Raw genomic sequence first — 18,326 nt, forward strand, 5'->3', positions numbered from 1 at the left:
GCAGCCCCGGCCCGCTCCGGCCCCGCCGCCAGCGCCGGCCCCAACTCCTCATTGGCCGCTGCCGCCGGAGGGAGGATGACGCCCGGGCGGGAGCGGGCGCCGGGGGTATAAAGGCCGGGCGGGCTGCGGGCCGCGCCGCGCTCCCGCTGCCCCGCACCGACCGCCCCGCCATGCCGCGCGGCTTCCTCGTCAAGCGCAGCCGGAGACCCGGCGGCTCCTACCGGGCACGCCCGCGGGAGCGGGACCCTGACCGGGACCCTCCGCCCACCCCGCCGCCTCCGCCGCCCGCCGGCGAGAACGGCCCCGCCGCTAGACAGGGAGCGGAGGAGGAGAAGGGCGAGGAGGAGGAGGGAGCCGTCGCCGCTTGCCCCGCGACGTGGCCCCCCGGCGGCGGCTGCGGCGGCCCCGGGCTCACCCCGCCGGAGGCTCCGGCAGCCTGGGGGGCGACGGGGCCGTGCAGCGCGGCGGGGCCGCGGGCGGCTCTCTTCGAGCGGTGCCTCAGCTCCCCCGCCTCCGCCGAGTCCTTCCCCCTGGCCGCCTCCTTCCCGCCCGCCGAGAAGCTGCTGCTGCAGCCGCGCACTCCGCTGCCCGCCCCGCCGCTGCCGTCGGTGCCCGCGCTGAAGCGGCCGTCCCGGGCCAAGGCGCCGGCCAAGAAGGGCAAGGCCACGCGGAAGCTGAGCTTCGCCGACGAGGTGACCACCTCGCCCGTGCTGGGGCTGCGCATCAAAGAGGAGGGGCCCGAGGGCCGGCCGGGGCCGCCGGCGGGGCGCACGCCGCTGGGCGAGTTCATCTGCCAGCTGTGCAAAGAGCAGTACGCGGACCCGCTGGCGCTGGCCCAGCACCGCTGCTCCCGCATCGTGCGCGTCGAGTACCGCTGCCCCGAGTGCCACAAGATCTTCAGCTGTCCCGCCAACCTGGCCTCGCACCGCCGCTGGCACAAGCCGCGTCCCGGCCCCAGCGCCGAAGGCGCCGCCTCCGCCCCGCCGGGCAAAGAGAACAGCCCCGAGCGGCGGCCCCGCGGCCCCGCCGCGCCCCAGCCACCGCCGGGGACCCGTCAGCACCGCGGCGGCGCGGACAGCGCCGGCGGCGCCCCGGCCGCCCCCGGCTCCAGCCCAGGCCCAGCTCACGGCGGCGCTCCCGGTCCGGGCGCCGGCCCCGGCGGGGAGGCGTTCGCCTGCCCGTGCTGCCAGAAGCGGTTCCGGCGGCAGGCTTACCTCCGCAAGCACCTGGGCACCCACGGGGCAGCGCGGCCCGCCGCCTTCGGCCCGCCGGAGCGCGGGCCCCTCACCTTCGCCTGCCATCTCTGCGGCGCTCGCTTCCCCTCGGCGGACATCAGGGACAAGCACCGGCTGTGGCACGCCGTGCGGGAGGAGCTGCTGCTGCCGCCGCCGCCGCCGCCTCCCGCCGGGGTCCCCGAGAGCGGCGCGGCGGGCGGCGAGCGGCAGGGCTTCCCCTGCAAACACTGCCCCGCCACCTTCTTCAGCGCGCCCGGGCTGGCGCGGCACGCCAGCAAGTGCCACCCGCCGGAGAGCAGGCAGGTCCTGCTGCTCCAGGTGCCCGTCCGGCCGGGCTGCTAGGCCCGCGGCCGCCCCGGTGGGACTGCTCCGAGAGCCCGGGCTAGCCGAGCGAGCCCTGGCCACGCTGTAATTCCTATGGAAAGTCGCGGCTCTCACGGCTACGACGTCGGAGGGGCCGCCCGGTGACTCCCGGCCGGTGGGTAGCGACGCGCGCCCGGCCGGCACGGCGGCGTGTTCGGCCACGGGCCGCACTGCCGGCAGCGCTCACGCCGAGCCCCGCAGCGGAGGGAGCGCCCCGCAGCTCCCCAGCCACCGTGGCGGCCGGGGGACGGCGGCAACAGGCGAGAAGCCCCGCCAGCATCTGCCGGGAGGCGCGCAGTGCCGAGGCGTCGAGTGGCGGCCCACCGCCAGTACCGCCAGTATCTTCCGTAACGACGCAGAGAATTACGGTTGTATATAGGGTGTCTAAAGAGAAGAATTATTTTTCGTGAGAAAAGGAGCCTGATCTAGTGACCTTGTTTTCATAGCCTTAGCCCCCGAGCTTCAGCATTCGTGGTGTACTCTAAGGTAGCTGAGAAGGTAAATGTTCATATTAAGTCAGTGTCAAGTCACATAATAGCTAGCAAAACGTATGGGAAATTAATCGTGCTGTCTGCTTAATTGAAATACGAGGTGTTGATTTTCTATAGCTAAGTACGCATCTCCTGCTGTGTCTCTGTACTCTAGCAACTGTGTGGTAGGCAAAACACACGTCTCCGGCAGCTGCCCGTTCCCAGAGCTGCTCCGCTCCGTTCGTGGCTCGTTAGTGCGGCACGGAGAGCAGCCAGGAGGGCAGGTCGGTCCCACCGGGCTGGGCTGGGTGGGCAGCGTGTGGCCCTGCCGGGCCCTGCATCGCGGGCAGGCGGAAAGCACCGTGTGTGCGGCTCGCCTTTCCAGGCGCCCTCCGACCTCTCTCCCCTGTGAGCTACGCTTTTGATGTGAGCTCCTCCAAGTCCTGTGAGCAGCTGAAATTAGGACATGAAGCAGTCTTTAGACATGTTGCTAAAGCACAGGTGATAGGCTACCTTCCTTCTCCCTAACGACACCTACCTTTAGCAAAGTAACCCGCGGTGTGTGTTCCCTGGCTTTGACAGTGCTCTGACCAAATAAATGCTTTGAAATGCTGTTGAATTTACCAGCTACTGACACTTCAGCCAGTATTTATTTGTTTGTTTATTTATTTACTTATTTATTTTTTCCATGAGTGCTTGTTTCTAAATGTGGTAGTAGATGAGACTAAAAATAAGGGCAAGAAAATTCAATAAAAGATTTAAAAGAAAGCTCATGCCTTTCTTGAATTCAGCAGGGCAAAGTGGGTCAGCTGGTGACTTCTGAAGAACCAAATTGATCCCTGTTGTAGTCTTTGTTCTAACACTCTCTCTGACATGAGCATGCAAAATATTTCAATCTCTCGATTAGCATCCTCTAAAGCAATTATTTCTGTAGTTTTATATTTTGCTACACACAACAAAAGATGTATCATGCCCAAAGGCTGTGAGCAAGCGATAAGTGCTTTATGTTAAATGTGCTTCACAGACTTTGTCATTTTAGTTCCAGAACCTGGAAAAATGAATTAATACAATATAAGCTAATGCAGCCAAGATCTGCTTTCTGACAAAGGAGGCTAAACTTGCAACTCACTAATATGCCAAAAATAAAGCATGTTAATTTAAGTTGTGCATTTTTCTGTCGTTTGTTGACAACAGAGACTTAGGTAAAAATGCCTGTTTATGGAATTAAATGAGTTTGCCCCTGGAGAAAGTCACTAGTTTTTTGTTTTTTTAAATCATGGTTCCTCTTTCTCTCCTTGTGTAGTCAAAGATGAAGGGCTGCAGACCACACAAATGTGATGATTGTTAACTGCTCCTACAATTGGCACCTGAACAACCAGCCTGCCGGAGGGAACAGCCTATGTTTTGTATTACCTGCAGAGCTCCATGCAATGTATTTACTAGATCTGGGGAAAAGTTTTCAGTTGGGCATTCTTGAGAACTTGTGCGTGCTTTTTTAATACAAAGGAAAACTAAGCTGTGTATTGCATTTAACTGTTTCATGTGCATGTAATACACAATTATTCTATAAATTGGACTAAATCAGTGAGGTAAATAACTAATATACAAAAGGTGGTAAGAATAATTTTATTGGATTATTAAATAACATGTCTTCTCTTCAACCATTACAAATTTGTAGGTACTACATGAATGACAATGCATAATTTCTTTTTTATTGTTGCCCATATATTTACACATGCAGTTAGTACCGATGCCATGCTACATTTTGTTAACAGCATTTTGTTGTTTACTAGACTCAAAATGTGAGCATTTAATTTTCTGTAGGAAAATACCTCTGGATGGGTGGAACTCATGTACTAATCTGCGCTTACAAGGTTGAAATTATTAGCATTTCAGGCCAGGCTCCCGGAGCATGTTCCCTTTTCTTCCCTAGTACCCATCATCACAGCAATGAATTTCTATCAGGAAAGTGTTTGTTTTTAATTTTTTTTAAATGTAAGAAAAAAGAATATACATCTAGATGAAACAGCATAATGATAATGGCTAAAACTCATGAAACTCAATGGCATTTACTATTGACACCACTTGGAAAAGCAAACACTATAAAAATATTTGGAAGCCGAGCATAAATAGAATTTCAGAGCGGTGATTTTTTTTTCTGGCATAGATTATCTGCAGAATTAAGAAATGATACATTGCTTTATGATGGAAGGGTGCTATGAGCAAATTATTTCATTTGGATTCTGTGATATTTGAAACGCCATTGAACTATTTTATCCTCAACATAAATAATCTGTACACATCTTGTGCATTAACATTGTGACATCTGACAAAGACTTTACAAATGCAACTTCAATTTAAAATTGTACATTCGTTTTCAAATTGTACATATTTCTTTCTTTGTTACAGAGAAAATTGCAATGGGGCACAATAAATATAGTGTAATCCAACTGCAGTCTCCAATTCCATGTTGACTCAAGATCAACCAGAGTTAAAACCCAAAGTTAATCATCCATAATCATCCAAGTAGGTAAAAGGTGCAGGGTACAAACTGCACTGCAAAGGAAAAAAAAAAGGCGGACTGGAGTTTGATAAAAAAAAAAAAAAAAAAAAGCTAAATTATTAAAGTAAAATTCCAGTGTCACTGTTTAAAATAAACATACAGAAAAGGAGTATGCAGGGCATGGGTGCACACACATTTGAGACGTTATCCTTGAATGAACGGCGTGAGCAGTAAAGCCCCAGAAGGCGGTGAGTGGCTGCGGGAAGGGTGGCCAGTGCTCTTCACTAGAAAGCTGCAGGCATCTCATCTCGCCACTTAGGACTTGTTGGCTGAGCCAGAGGAGCGGCGCAGCTTCATGGACATGCGGCTCTTGCTAGTCCGAGGAGACATTGGAGAGGCTAAGTCTGTTCCATCCACCTGTGCTGTTGCTGCTGCTGGAGTTTCTCCCGGCTGAGTCTCTGGGCAGAAGCCTGCAGAGGACAGCAAGAACCAGAGGCGTCAGTGCCGCCTTCCACACTCGCAGCACGGGATCTCTTAGCAAGGGGCTGACAGGAATTTCAGTGCTGCTGTCACTGCCACAGCATCTCCTAGCCCTTTATCAGCTGTGGGTGATGGTATTGCTCATGGAATTAACAACTGCCACAAATCCACCCCTATAGAAAAGATGATTGCAGAAACCACTGAGCTATGGGACTGCAGAACCCCTTCGCTCTGAGCAATTGAGGCAGCACTGAAGTGGGCAATGTTCTCCCGCTAACCAGGAAAACAAACAGATCCAGTTCCCTTGCAGGGATGGGGAATCATTAGTCAAACCACAACCCAGAAGAATCCAGTCTTTAATGAGAACATGAAGGTTAACAGCTCATTGCACATGAAGGGAGCTCTAGGAATGCTGCTGAAGAGGTGGAGTGAATTGGGGGCCAACTGAGAGAGCAAAACATCTTCTCCCATACCAACTTTAGTTTGTGCTTCAAAAGGCAAATTCCTACAGGGCCCACAAGGCAGAAGCTTGAACAGATTGTACTAACTGGATGCACTATATGTTAACGTTTCTTTGTAAAAGGAACAAGATGAATTTGAGACAATGATATGTAATTCATTAGCCCAGTGCCCAGAGCTATGCTCCAGTGGCCCCACAGTCCTCACTGCAAGGGGACAGAGCTCTTTCCTACAAACAGCCTGTCTCCAAATCTTCTTCCATAGACATACAAAAGGAAAAGGAGAAAATATGAAATCAAAGTTACATTCTCCTTCACATGCTATAGAAAATTAATACTATTAACTCCCATCCATAAAACTAAACTGCATTTTCATTAGCCATTTACAGCCACTGACAGTGTGATTGAACTCAACTACCACAGCTGCCTCTGAAGGCTTCTAACCCATATAATTTAGAGACAGAAGCCTGGTCCTGCAGGTGTCAATGGAGAAACCCCTGTGGACTGCAGTAAGCCAGAAATCACTTGCTATTTCTTCCACATCATGCTATTACTGGTAATTCTTTAAAATAATAATGCAATAATCAGAACTGAAGATCTCTCTGCCTCAGTATACATTTCACAAATAAAGGGTGGAAAAATCATTCAAAACTGGTCATGATTTATCTTGAAAGATTCCGCTAAAATCAAGTGAGGTCATAAGGTAAGAAATCTAGGGGCAAATTTAAAAGATTGTCATAAACCTGTGGTATTTAGCAATCTGGCTGTTCTTGCCTGGTACCTCACCTGCCTGCTCCAGAGCAAGAGCACAGTACTTTCTATCTTCAAACTGACATGACCCATCAGAGTGACAGGGGAGAGAAAGGGCTGTTATTTGTTCCCCAGCTGGTGACAGTAATTTTGTTCATGAACTAGGTACTTCACTGCCAAACAATCTGGAAAAGCATGATAATGCCTGACTCACTGTGCCTTATAGAAAAAGGCAAGCAGGGAAGCATGCATTCGCATTTTCTGAAATTCTATCTTGTTCTGATTTTACAAGAAATTAAAGCATTTCAAATGGTGGAAATTAGAGAATAGAAAATAACCGTTGTTGTTTTGCACAGCATACCATTCACAGCTAGCGTGAAAGACCTTCCGTTTCAAGCCTTTGCCCTTTACCTTGATGTGGCCAATGCTTTCTAGTGGAGGTTTTGGAAGGAGAAGAAATATCACAGCATTTCTTTCTTTGTTGAGAATGAAGAAGTGATGAGGAAGGAGGAGTGGAAAGAAGTGAGGAAGGGGGAGGAGAAAAGATAAAAGATAACAGGTGTGAGACATGAGACACGAACCGCAGAGATTGAAGGGTATTAACAGATGAGCACAGAAAACGGAATTTCGAATTTCATTATGCAATTGCTGCTCATGCTACAGGTTAAAGAGAGTGATGAGTTAGTTATGTGCAATGAAGCAACAGCTCTGAAATACGGCATCATACTTACCAACTAAGCATTACAAGAAAAAAAAGGAAGGGAGAGAGAAAGAAAAGAATTCTATAACATTATCCAGATCCAACAACCTTATTAATAGTAACTGAGATACATCCTAAACACTGTCTGAAATGCTTGCTTAACATTGTGAAAACATGTAAATACTCACACACATACACACAACTGATAAGGAAAAACAAATGGCAACTCGATATATGGCTTCTGTTCTCCAGCTCTTTCACAGTTCTGAATACATTAAAATTATAGCCAGTCTTAACATGATACTCCTGAAATCATGAAGCAAAAGCAGCTAGTTTTAAGCTAGCTAGTCTGCATTGAAGGGTTAAACCCTAGTGTGAAATTTTATCATGGGTTGTTGGATAAAGAAAACCTCAGTCTGCCCCATTATTTCAATTAAAGTATTACTCCGGTCATAGCTTAAAATTTTGTTTCTAATTCCTGTGGACAGAAGCACAAATTCACATATAACAACATTTTTTAAAAAGAAACTTAGAGCTATTGAAGAACAGAAGTCATGTAAAGTGATTTTCACATCTGAACATACCACACCAGAAGAGTGAAGAACAACAGCACTTAAAATAGTTTTAAAGTCTGACAGAAATTAACAGATTAATTAGTAACTAAATTTCTTTGGATTTTAGATAAGCATATATATACATACATACGCTCATACAAACATGTGGATTTTAAATATGGTATATAAAAATTTTGCAGATTTTGCTTCCCCTTTGGAGTTTTAAAATTTTCAGTATAAACTGCTATTATCTTTATCTCTCTCCACAATTGTCCTGGTCCTGTTCAGGATGGGGTAATTTTTGCAGTAGCCAGGAGGGGGTATGGCTAGGACCTGGTTATTCTATACCATCCTGTGCCATTTTCTGGGGAAAGGCTCACTTCTGGGTCAGTGTAGTGTGGTGGAGGGAGTGGTTGGGTATTACTGTGGGGCGGTTCGCCTCCTACATCAAACTGTTGGCCTCTTTTTTGTACCCTCTAGCACTGTTGGTGTTACTGTATGTTTTCTTATCTCATTGATGCTTCCAGTAAAAATTGTTCTTATCTCTTCAGCTTTACCTTTTATGCCTGCAATTCTCCTCTCCAGCCTGCACAGGAGAAGGGGAGTGATAGAGCACATGGTTTGGAGCAGCACATGGTTACAGTGTGAACATGGAATTGGAGAATACCATTCCTAAAACACAACAGCCTTCTTTGGTGCCCAGTGTGAGGCACCAAGGGTTGAGACAACAACAGTTCCGTCCAGAGTGAGTTGAAAACAAATTTGATCTAATCTGATCTGATTTGTTGCATTAGGTCCAAACCTACTGGTCGCAATGTTGCTTGGTCTGCTCGTGTGGGTGTGGTACCTAACACTGTACATGTTTTTGTATATCCACTAACACTGTACATGTTTTTGTATATCCACTATGTGCTCATAATGGTGCTCTTTTTCAGAGCAGGGAGAGGGATTAGGATTGCTTTGTTGCTGTACTATGGAGTATCAGTTTATGACATGGTAAAATAAAGGGCAATGAAGGTCATTTGGGATGTGTATGCAGTGTTTCCCTTCTATCCTTACTCAGGCACTAGCTCTGGGGGCCCATTAATAATCACATCTAGTCTGTGGGGGGAAACGGGGAAGATGATTTTCCCAGCTTTTCACCCCCTTTTCCTCCTTCAGACCTCTTAAAACAGCTTTTGAGGATTTTAAATTCCTGCTGGATGTTAAGGAAAGCGTATTTTTGTTGCTAAGTCTGACACTTCTCAGTGCAGTCTATACCATATTTAGAGTCAGGACAGAGATTTCTCGGGAGGTCATTCAGAAATCTGCCCTGAGGGTGGATGGTCATGAGTAGCATAGAATATGGGAGAAAATGGGCCAGTTTTTGGGGAAATTCTCTTCTCCAATGATTTAGCAGTTCACCTACACAAGCCTGATAAAGTGACAGAATATTTGCAAGGAGAATGCTGTGGCAGCTCCAGAGAGGAGCAATACAGAAGATGTGTGTGCATCTACATGATGTACTTTTACAGCCAACTTCCCTACCCAGGCAGTGATGTCTTGCCACAGTTCAGTGGCTCAGATGGTTTCCTTCTGCACTGCCAATCACCATTTTTACACTGTTGTAGCCACAGAGCATTTGCCACCATGCATGAGTCAGTGTAGAGGCCATTCCTCTCATTCACCTGAGGCCAGCTGGATGGCCTTCAGCTCTGCACTCTGACTTGATCTACCTTGTCCCTCAATAGCTTCTGTGACTCGCCATGTAGGACTCCACATGTCATCCTTCCATTTTTTATGTATCCCTAGAAAATGCTAGGAACCATCAGTGAGGAGAGCGTATCCTTCATTTTCTGGTAGCTGATTACATGGGGGGGTTGGAGTTGGGCTACTGAAGAACGTTCAAGAACGGATAGGTGGATCGGGCTGCCAAGATTTAAGTGTCTCAGGTGGATCTGGACTGGAACATAAGGGTGAATGATTTCTGACTTGGTGGGCCCCTAACACCTCAGGTCATCAGGGAAGAGATGCAACATCCAGATGGGCTTGTGATTGAGGAGTGGACACTGTATCCCAGGTTATCCAAAACCATGAAACATGCACTGCAATTGGTCAGGCTAAATGGGTAAAGCCTCTATGGTGTGGGGGACGAGGGTTGAAATAAAAATGTGAGGAGGCCTGGCAGTTTGATTACATTGCACTCCCACAAATCTGCCTAGACAAGTGCTATGTGCTGACAATGATGGAGACAACAGTGGATGGCTGGGACACACCCTGTGCCTCACATCACTGCCCAGAACACCATCCTGGAAACAGCTCATGTGGTGACATAGCACCCCCAAAAGAACAGAGTTGGACAATGGGACTCATTTAAAAAATATCCTCATAGACACCTGGGGCATCATATTCCCTATCCTGCACCAGTCTCTGGCAATTAGGAATGGTACAGTGGACTGCTAAAAACCACATTGAAAGCAATGGGGTGGTGAGACCTTCAGCACTGGGGTCTGCATTTAGCACAGGCCCCCTGGTTAGTTAATACTAGAGGATCTACCTTGCTTGCCCTGCCCAATCAAAACCTCAATGTACTGCAGATGGATATAAAGACCCTGTGGAGCATATGAGAAATGTGTTAGGGAAGACAGTTTGGATTAATCCTGCCTCAAGCAAAGACAAACCCATCCATGGGATTGTTTTTGCTCAAGGACATGGGTGCACTTGGGACAGGGAAACACAATGTGTAGCTCCAGGGAATTTGATTTTTGGGTTGGAACAGTCTGAAATGTTGAATTGTATAGAAGTGGCTGCTGACGGCACTGCCACTGTATGCCAGAATTACCGTGGAGAGTGAGTATGAACTGCTCCAATTGTGAGCTCCTGGTGCAGCTTGCAACCATGTGACAGCACACCAATCCTCCTGCCCTGGAAGATATCTAGGATGGACTGAACCCACAGTCATCAATTAAAGGAAGTCAACAGACACCTTGGAGGGATGGTCATTGCCCATGGAAATGGCACTCGTGTTTATGTAGATATGAAGATACACGTAATAGTCAGAAGGTGCAGGATCTGGGCATACTGGAGATGGTATAGAATAAGGGGTGGAAAATGTCCTGGCTCTGGCCAGGACAGGGTTGATTTCTGCAGCAGCCAGAAGGCAGCACGGCCAGGACACATAGGTTATTCTATGCAACTTTGTGTCATTTGCCAGGGATGGGGGAAGGGCTCATTTCCAGATCTGTGTACAGATCTGTGTAGCATGGCAGAAGGAGCAGTTGGATATTGTCAGGAATGCGGTGTGTCTGTGTCCATGAGAATTGTTTGCCTCTTTCTTGTACCTTCTGTCATTGGTATTGATGTTGTTGTTGCTGCTGTTCATTTTCCTATCTTATTGCTGTTTCCAGTAAATTGTTATCTCAACCTGTGCCTTTAATGTCTCCAGTTCTCCTCTCCAGCCTGCTAAGGGGGAGTGACCTACCAGCATATGATTTGGAGTGGTCTCGGTGGGAATACTGAATTAGAAAGTACCATTCTTAAACCATAACAACAATATATTTAGTTATCCAAAATATAAAAATAGGGTTATATATGAAGGCTTTATGGACAAATGATGTGGAGTCAGAAAGAGCTAAAAAATAAACAAAGCAAATGTCTTTGGATTTTTAAGAGGCAGAAAACATCAGGAAGTGATCCATATTTTTCTCCTCTTAGATTTGACAAGTGACAAATACCATAGCTTGATCAGCTATGATATTTTGGGGCCATAATGCAAAGCCATTTCAATTGCTTCTGAACAAGGAGGTGGGTCAACAAAGTTGAAATGCGACATTTTCAAAGTCCATTTGAAAAATTTAGTATCTTCTAATGATAGTATGTTAGTTATTTGACTCAGAAATCAATATTCAAATCTAAAATGGAATCCTAACTACACACAGACTAAATTAGAAGTGAGGTGAGCAGGAGGAATCTGGAGGTATCAGAAGACATGCACTGCCATGACTAATCTTGCACATCAGTTCAGACTTTCAAAGGAGAAGCCTGAAAGTGCTGCGTGGTAAGACTACTCTCAGTTCTTCTGGCTTTATCACACCTCATTGTCTGGATCAGCACTGCCCCAAGTGCTATGTCTGTGAGTGACCATAGGGGAAAATAATTTGTGCATTTTGGTAAATTTTGATGGTCTTCTGAGATACTTCAGCATGTCCCACCTGACCTTAAAGGAAGAGGGCAATCATTTTTGTACAGCTTGTGCCCTTTGCCGCTCTTATGTATTTCAGTCCAAATCTGGCCAAGTTGTCCATCATGCTTAGCAGCCTTGCTAGAATCAAGTCAATTATGTCTTTCAGTGATTTTGTGAAATGAGGAAAGGAAGAGAGAAGCAGATGTAGAAAGACTGCAAAAGCAGCTGCAAAGCAAGGCAAAAAGGTGAGATGGTCTAAAGACCTGGGAGACCAGAACTGGGTAGAAGAGAGAGAACTAAGACGCATGAGAAAGAAGACAGCAAAATAAGATTAAGTTTCTGGCAAAACATCAGCCAAGACCTTGTCCAGTGAAGAATGCTCTTCAGAACCTAGCTGGAACTATGTGTGTAAGGTAAGCCTATTTCTCTCTGCCAAAAACCAGAGAAACCCTCTAGCTAAATTCTCAGTCTTTCCACTAGTGGAGACTGAGGCAGAGCTAAGAGAGCTTACCATTCCTACAAACTAATGTCCTATTTCAGTCTGCAGGAGGTGGTCATTCTAGAGGTTGCAGTTTGCTTATGTATCCTGGGGCTGTTAATCAGTGTTTTAGAAATTCTGTTTTGCCCTATACTTTAAAACAAAAATGGAAGTAATTACACAAGGCAAATGTCACAAGAAAATAAAGTAAAAAAATTAAAAAACTAGAAAATGTCAGGATTAAAATTTTTTGTCCCCTTGCGTGTATGCATGGGATGCTTTTTAATTGAACAAATCATACTATTTTTTTCAGTAGACCCATTTCATTAAATGTAGAAAGTTGATCTGTTTGGGTTTCTAGCAGTCCACACTGAATTTACTATCTCAAAGTGCTGAGTGTACCTTCACCCAAGTGGTTGACTTTAGGACAATAGTGTGGGGGGATAGAAATGTAAGAAAATAAAGATAGTGCAGAAGGTAGTCTCACACCTGAGGAGTTGCAGCTGCACTAATCATCAATGATTAGGAACAGGCCTGCCCTTAATAGGCCACAGCTGTGTCCAATAAGAAGAAGAGTGCTACAAAAGAGTGGGTTAGCTGGGTGAGGGAGGAATTGGAGTTTGTTGGCTGTACTGTGAAGAAGAAGGTGTCCGTGCTGTGAGGAGCTGCCTATGAGCAATGACCAAGAAGGTATGGAACTTTTGCAATAAGATGACAACACAATAGTTCAGAAGTGCATAAGGTTTCAGCTTCAGCCATTCCAATATGAATTCTCTGGAAAAAGTCACTAAGTTTTGAGGTTTTGCTCTGATTTGGAATGAAAAAGAAATATCCTAAGTATGTACTGGAGGAAGGCTAATGAGAAGTTCTTCCAACCCTTCTAGACAAAGAGCCCTCCCTTCTGTATTTCAGCTTCACTTCCAATTACAAACCACCAGCACCAAGTGTGACTCAGATCCTGCTACAGTGACAAAATCACTATCATTCTCACCTGTGAAGGGGTGGTACAGGGCCAAAAAGGTTATTAGTTTCAATGTTTCACAGCAAGGAAGGAGTAGTAGAAAATACAAGCTGTTGAACTAGATGTTTAATTGTGCAAGGCTGAAAGCATCATTACCTTTACATTCCCCTGCTTCCCTGACTGTACGGTGACAACCCACTTAGTCTTACTCTGAGAGTGGGGCAGGAGAACTGTTCTGCATGCAGGCTTGAAAATGCAGGAATGATTGTTGGGACCAAAAAGTCTGATGCTAGGAATATACTATGATGAATGTAGAGGGGCCTCTTCAGAAATGTACTGTAATAAGGTGCTAGTCTTAGTAGGAAGAAAGGGAACAAAAGAAGACAGAAAAAGGAACCTAAGACATGAGTACTTTTAAAAGATCAGAATCTTAGCATCATGAGGTCAATATGCCCTTCAATATAATTGAGCTTATCATTGACAGTTCCTTCAACCTATTCTGTTGTCACAGAGATCTGGTTCACTCAATATCTGCATAAGACGTGTTACCCTATTTAGCAGAGTATTTCCAGTTACTCAATGTAACAGAAACAGCACAAGGTAAAAAACACAGAGGCAACTAAATTGCATTCTGTGATGAAGTACAGGTAACTCTCAATTTCTTTAAACGTACACATTCATTACACTAGTCAGGTTCCTACACATGGGAAGGTGGACTTGTCAGATATTTTGACAGGGCAAACTAAGCTTCTAGATAAAACGGCAGCTGCCACAATCACATTGTACTGAAGAGCAGTCACAATAAAAAAGGAAACAGCTTTTGCTGATGTCTAAGCCTTTGATAAAATAAGTCCATCTGAGAAAACACAGTTTGTTACCGAACGGCGTGTTCTCTATTTGCTCTTATTCTCATAGCTCAGATGGAAAAAAAATGGCCAATGGGATCACAACAACAACAAAATGGTAACAACTGGTGATGGGCTGTAGCAGACTCATAGTTTCCAAGATCTTTCTTAGATGAAAAAATGTATTTTCAAAAAAAGGAGAGTACTTTATAAAATTAAACATATTCAGAAGTTGTAATCACTGAGATCATGATCCAATAAAATAATTATATCTATAATATCTAAAATGTGGGGTTTTTTTTTCTTAGGTTCTTCTGGTCAATAACTTCTTATTAAAAGAAGCCCCATACATAAATGAAATATTTTGTATTTAAAAAATGTGATGTATTCTTAGAAGCTGGTTAGAAATTTTCAGATGACATGGACATCTGGCTGGGAGCCTGCAAGGTTTTGTCTGAGTCACCTTGAGGGTGATAAATGCTTGTGGATTCCCAGGCAGGACTCCAGCACCACTCCTGTGTGTAATCCTGGCACAGTTCAGTGCTCTGCACCTCTTTTAGGAAATCCACCTGTTGCAGGGCCCCTGGAAATTTAGGGGTATCTATTTTTTCAATAGCACTGCTGGTGAACTCTTCTTTGGGATCACAGTCCCTCAGAAATTTGGGTCATCTGCAGCAATGTAGCTCACAGGTCTGCCTCTGCTAGAAGTGGAAACCAGTGGTTTCCAGGCTGACCCCAAGCCCTGGGGTGACCTTTCTGGCAGTGTTATTTTATACCTGCCTCAGGCTTTGGGGTTTGTGCCCTCTAGAGTCAGCTTGGGGGCAGACGGTTCAGTGCTGCTCCAGGCACTCTGTGCTGGAGCTGAGTATCAGAGTTCCAGGAGCAGGGATGGAACAGGGATCAGGCTGCAAGCAGGACTGCCAGAGCATCCCCAGCTTCTCTTGGCTGAAATGCAAGCTCAGTCAGACAGAGGTGGGGCCAGGCTGGGTCACACTGTGCTGCACGTCTGTCCTAGGAAGCTCTGGCTGCTCCTGACACTGATGTCTCGGTCACTTCCACTGCACAGTGCAAGGTCCAGAAGAATGTGGCTCCCAGGACAGGACATCATGTTTCATGGTAGGCAGACACACACATGCTTGTGTGCAGATGTGAAACACATCACAAGCTCCTATTAATGAGATTCCTACAGAAGATTATTAACTTTGATAGAAAGGTTAAGTTAAAGCCAAGTTTCTAAAAATCATAATCTCCTTTCAGATCATGCTAGAGAATACCAATTTTAAAAGAATACAGGAATTGCCGCTGTACAGAAGTGTACTCTGAGGCCCCAGACTAGCAGAAAAGCAGTCTTGCTTCACCCTGAAAGAATGAATTAGAGGAAGAGGGCAGAACAACTTGGCTTGGAATGAGACTCTTAAAATGAATGGGCAGAACTTCAACAAGTGCACTAGAATATAGAATATATACTAGCCATACAAAAGTGTCTGGTGCTGAATATTCACTAGGTCCCTTGACAGGAAATGTGGCAAGGACTGGTATATCTCGTTATTGTTTTTAATGTTTGTTTGGTTTTAATATTTATAGTTACAGATTTTTCTTATTCAAATGTTTTCATACTTTAAATTATGTTACTAATTTTGATACTGCTTTAATTAAATTACTTACTTTTAATTTTGTTTGCCTTTGGTCTCAACTATTTCTGTTAGCATAATTATACCACTTTTTATAGTTTGAAACTGCACCTCATTTCTAGTTATTGTTTGTATTTTAAAGTAAAGGAGCCTCAACATTTTAACATCTCTCAGTCATTCTTTCTGTAGTCCTATCATAATTCTTAATTGATAATAAAAAATATCATAATTCATAATTAATTTCTGTATATATTTTGGAAGTGAGAAACAAATTTTCAGATAACAACTTGTCAAACTATTCTTACAAAATTTATTTCATTTAGATTTACAAGTTTTTCCATGGAAGCACTTTGATTATCATTAAATAAGATTTTTCTGAACAGGGGATTTCAAGTGTTACACATTCTTCTTCTCCATCTCTCCTAGGTTATCACTGCAGAATGTCTTACAACATCAATGAAAGACAGTACAAAACACACCACTGCCATCCAGTACTACTTGTTCATGCTGAGAAACAAAGGTCAACACAATAAAGTGTTACTCATTCAACAACTGTCTCTATCATTAGTTACCTTAATCCCAGAACCAGTGTTAGTGCTTCATGCAGACCTGAGGTTAGTAAAAGACTAAAACTTTTAGAAGGTGAAGTGGTCATTTCTCAATCAGTGTGAAATTCTTTTTAGTGTGAACAAGGGCAACAAGGAAAGTTTGCATACAATTTGGTTACAAGCTTAGTGCTCTAGTAAAAGTAAGAGGAACAAAGGGTTTTTTTGGACACTTTGTCTTACCTTCAGATAAACAGAACTGATATTTAATGATCTAAAAAGAGGGGAAATAAAATAATGAAATAATCATAAGGAGTTCAAGAAATGTCAGAACAGGAAGGCCTTGAGTTACTCATTTTCTTTTACCGATTTTCTTATTAGTAACAAAAAAATGCAGCATCCCCTTATAAAACAGGTATTTTACTGGAAAGTAAAAACTACCTTAAAACCAACTTTGTGATTAATAACATGGGAACAAAATTAAGATTGCAAGGCTCAGATTTTCAGTTTAAAACTTTACATTCTAAACATGTAGTGAGCCTTGAAACTTTCTTATGAAGAAGGTGCACTTAAAAATGTTTCTACCTTAGCCAGCCTAGATGACAGTACCAATGTTTCCAAGCAGACTTTATACAGGGGATTGTGATAAAAATACAGGGGGTCTGGCTGCTATATTAAAGCATCTTGCCAAATCTTAATGCTAGGTATTGGCTTATGGTGCCAGAAAACAGAAGGAAGATTTAAAGTCAACTCTGCCCACGTTCTCAAACACATGTATATTCTTTCCAATTAATGGTAACTCTTCATGATGTGCAAAGGTCTGAATTTTTAGTCTTTATAAGTAAGGATACTGCATTTCAAGTTTAAGATTTTATGAGAACTGCTTGTTATTTCTTACCCGTCTCTGAGGGCAAATGGTGATAAGGTGCTGGGCAAAAAACCTGAGCAGCAAAATCTTCAAATGTTGTAGGCTCTAGGTGATGTTGAACAATTGTTTGCAGGTATCGCGCTCTCTCCTCGTAGCTGAGTTAGCCAAGAATTAAGGATGAATTTATATCATGTACTGTAACTGCTAAATATCATCGCCTAGTAATTCAGAATTTTTGTTTTTGTTAAATACCTGTCATGTATTTCAGTGTACACACTTATTTTTAATTCCTTATATGACTGTGATATTGTCTGATGCATTGACATAATATTAAGTGTAAGATACACATGATTAATGTAAACCTTATGGTTCAACTGTATTCATGTCTGATGCAGAACTTCCTGAAACTGTTTACAAATAACAACAACTTTTAAGTAACTAATTTGCCTGTATTCCGGTCACAATTAAATATAAAAACATTTCAATTTTCAGGAGATGTAGCATAAGACATACCTTAGCATTAACAAAACAAATTACTTTGCAATTTTCCATAATAAACAGCTTTCATAATCCCTAAACACACACACATTTAAGACAAATATAGTGAAATTTCAGCATTGGGAAAAACACCTTCTCAATTATGTCATTAAAATAAGCAAGAACATCTCTAAAGAATCCACAGGACCCTTAAATACTGGTTAACAGGGTGTTGGCAGGGCACTGATAGTAAAATACTGTATTTCTTATTTTTTCCTGTGTTTTCCCTCTCCAATATTACTGACAGGAGACTGGTATCTTGAAGTGTTGTTGTTTTTGAAGAACCCTCTCCACACTTCTTGTTCCAGCAGGTCCGATTGTGCTGTAAGCACAGAGAGAGCGAGAAAAAGAGAGAATATTTCTGCTGTTCATGAAAGCAACTATGGAAATGGCTGTCAAAATGTAGAGCAGCAGGCAGCAACATACAATTATCAAGAAAAAACACCATGCTGACTTCATGTTGTATAGTTGCTGAACTGAGAAATCAGTTAACCTTTTCTCACACAACTTTCAGAGTCCTCCAGCTGGCCTCAGTATATTGAATGAGGGAAACCTTTTCCAGCTATCTTACACAAACACAGAACGATCAAAAATTTTCCCTGACATTTACATTTGTGCCCACTTTTTTTTCATATTTTATTTGCAGATATTGAGACAATTTTCTACTTACATAGTTCTGTTTTCCAAAAAAATACCCCAAAACAAATCAGCATGCTGTGGAGGAATGCACTCAAAATAGGTTTCTTTAAAATTCTGGGGTCTTATTTCAGGTCTGCTGCTCTTTTG

General features: G+C 44.3%; 2 protein-coding genes across 9 annotated transcripts in view; one reads left to right on the forward strand and one right to left on the reverse strand.

Annotated features, from left to right (window-relative positions):
* The first annotated feature begins 158 nt into the window (after positions 1-158).
* Positions 159-4,518, forward strand: INSM2 (INSM transcriptional repressor 2). The gene has a single exon (XM_066553059.1). It carries the CDS (start codon positions 171-173, stop codon positions 1,575-1,577), a length of 1,407 nt encoding a protein of 468 aa, XP_066409156.1. The 5' UTR covers positions 159-170; the 3' UTR covers positions 1,578-4,518.
* RALGAPA1 (Ral GTPase activating protein catalytic subunit alpha 1) overlaps positions 3,679-18,326 on the reverse strand; it is a 132,364-nt gene continuing 117,716 nt past the window's right edge. For 4 of the 8 annotated variants that reach the window (XM_066553058.1, XM_066553053.1, XM_066553054.1 and 1 more), the window contains 3 exons: positions 17,034-17,158; positions 6,621-6,735; positions 3,679-5,041 (listed from right to left, as the gene is read on the reverse strand). In XM_066553058.1, the coding sequence (XP_066409155.1) occupies positions 4,945-5,041; positions 6,621-6,735; positions 17,034-17,158 (337 nt within the window). In that variant the 3' untranslated portion in view covers positions 3,679-4,944. Of the gene's footprint in view, positions 5,042-6,620; positions 6,736-15,953; positions 16,200-16,378; positions 16,410-17,033; positions 17,159-18,326 lie in introns of those variants that run through there. The other 4 variants (XM_066553056.1, XM_066553051.1, XM_066553057.1 and 1 more) reach the window with 3 other exon arrangements.

This window comes from Molothrus aeneus, chromosome 6, assembly GCF_037042795.1.
Source record: "Molothrus aeneus isolate 106 chromosome 6, BPBGC_Maene_1.0, whole genome shotgun sequence".
Taxonomy (NCBI): domain Eukaryota; kingdom Metazoa; phylum Chordata; class Aves; order Passeriformes; family Icteridae; genus Molothrus; species Molothrus aeneus.

What these genes read in the sequence shown, in the direction of transcription:
- INSM2 (XM_066553059.1), top strand. Translation starts at nt 171, where the DNA reads ATGCCGCGCGGCTTCCTCGTCAAGCGCAGCCGGAGACCCGGCGGCTCC.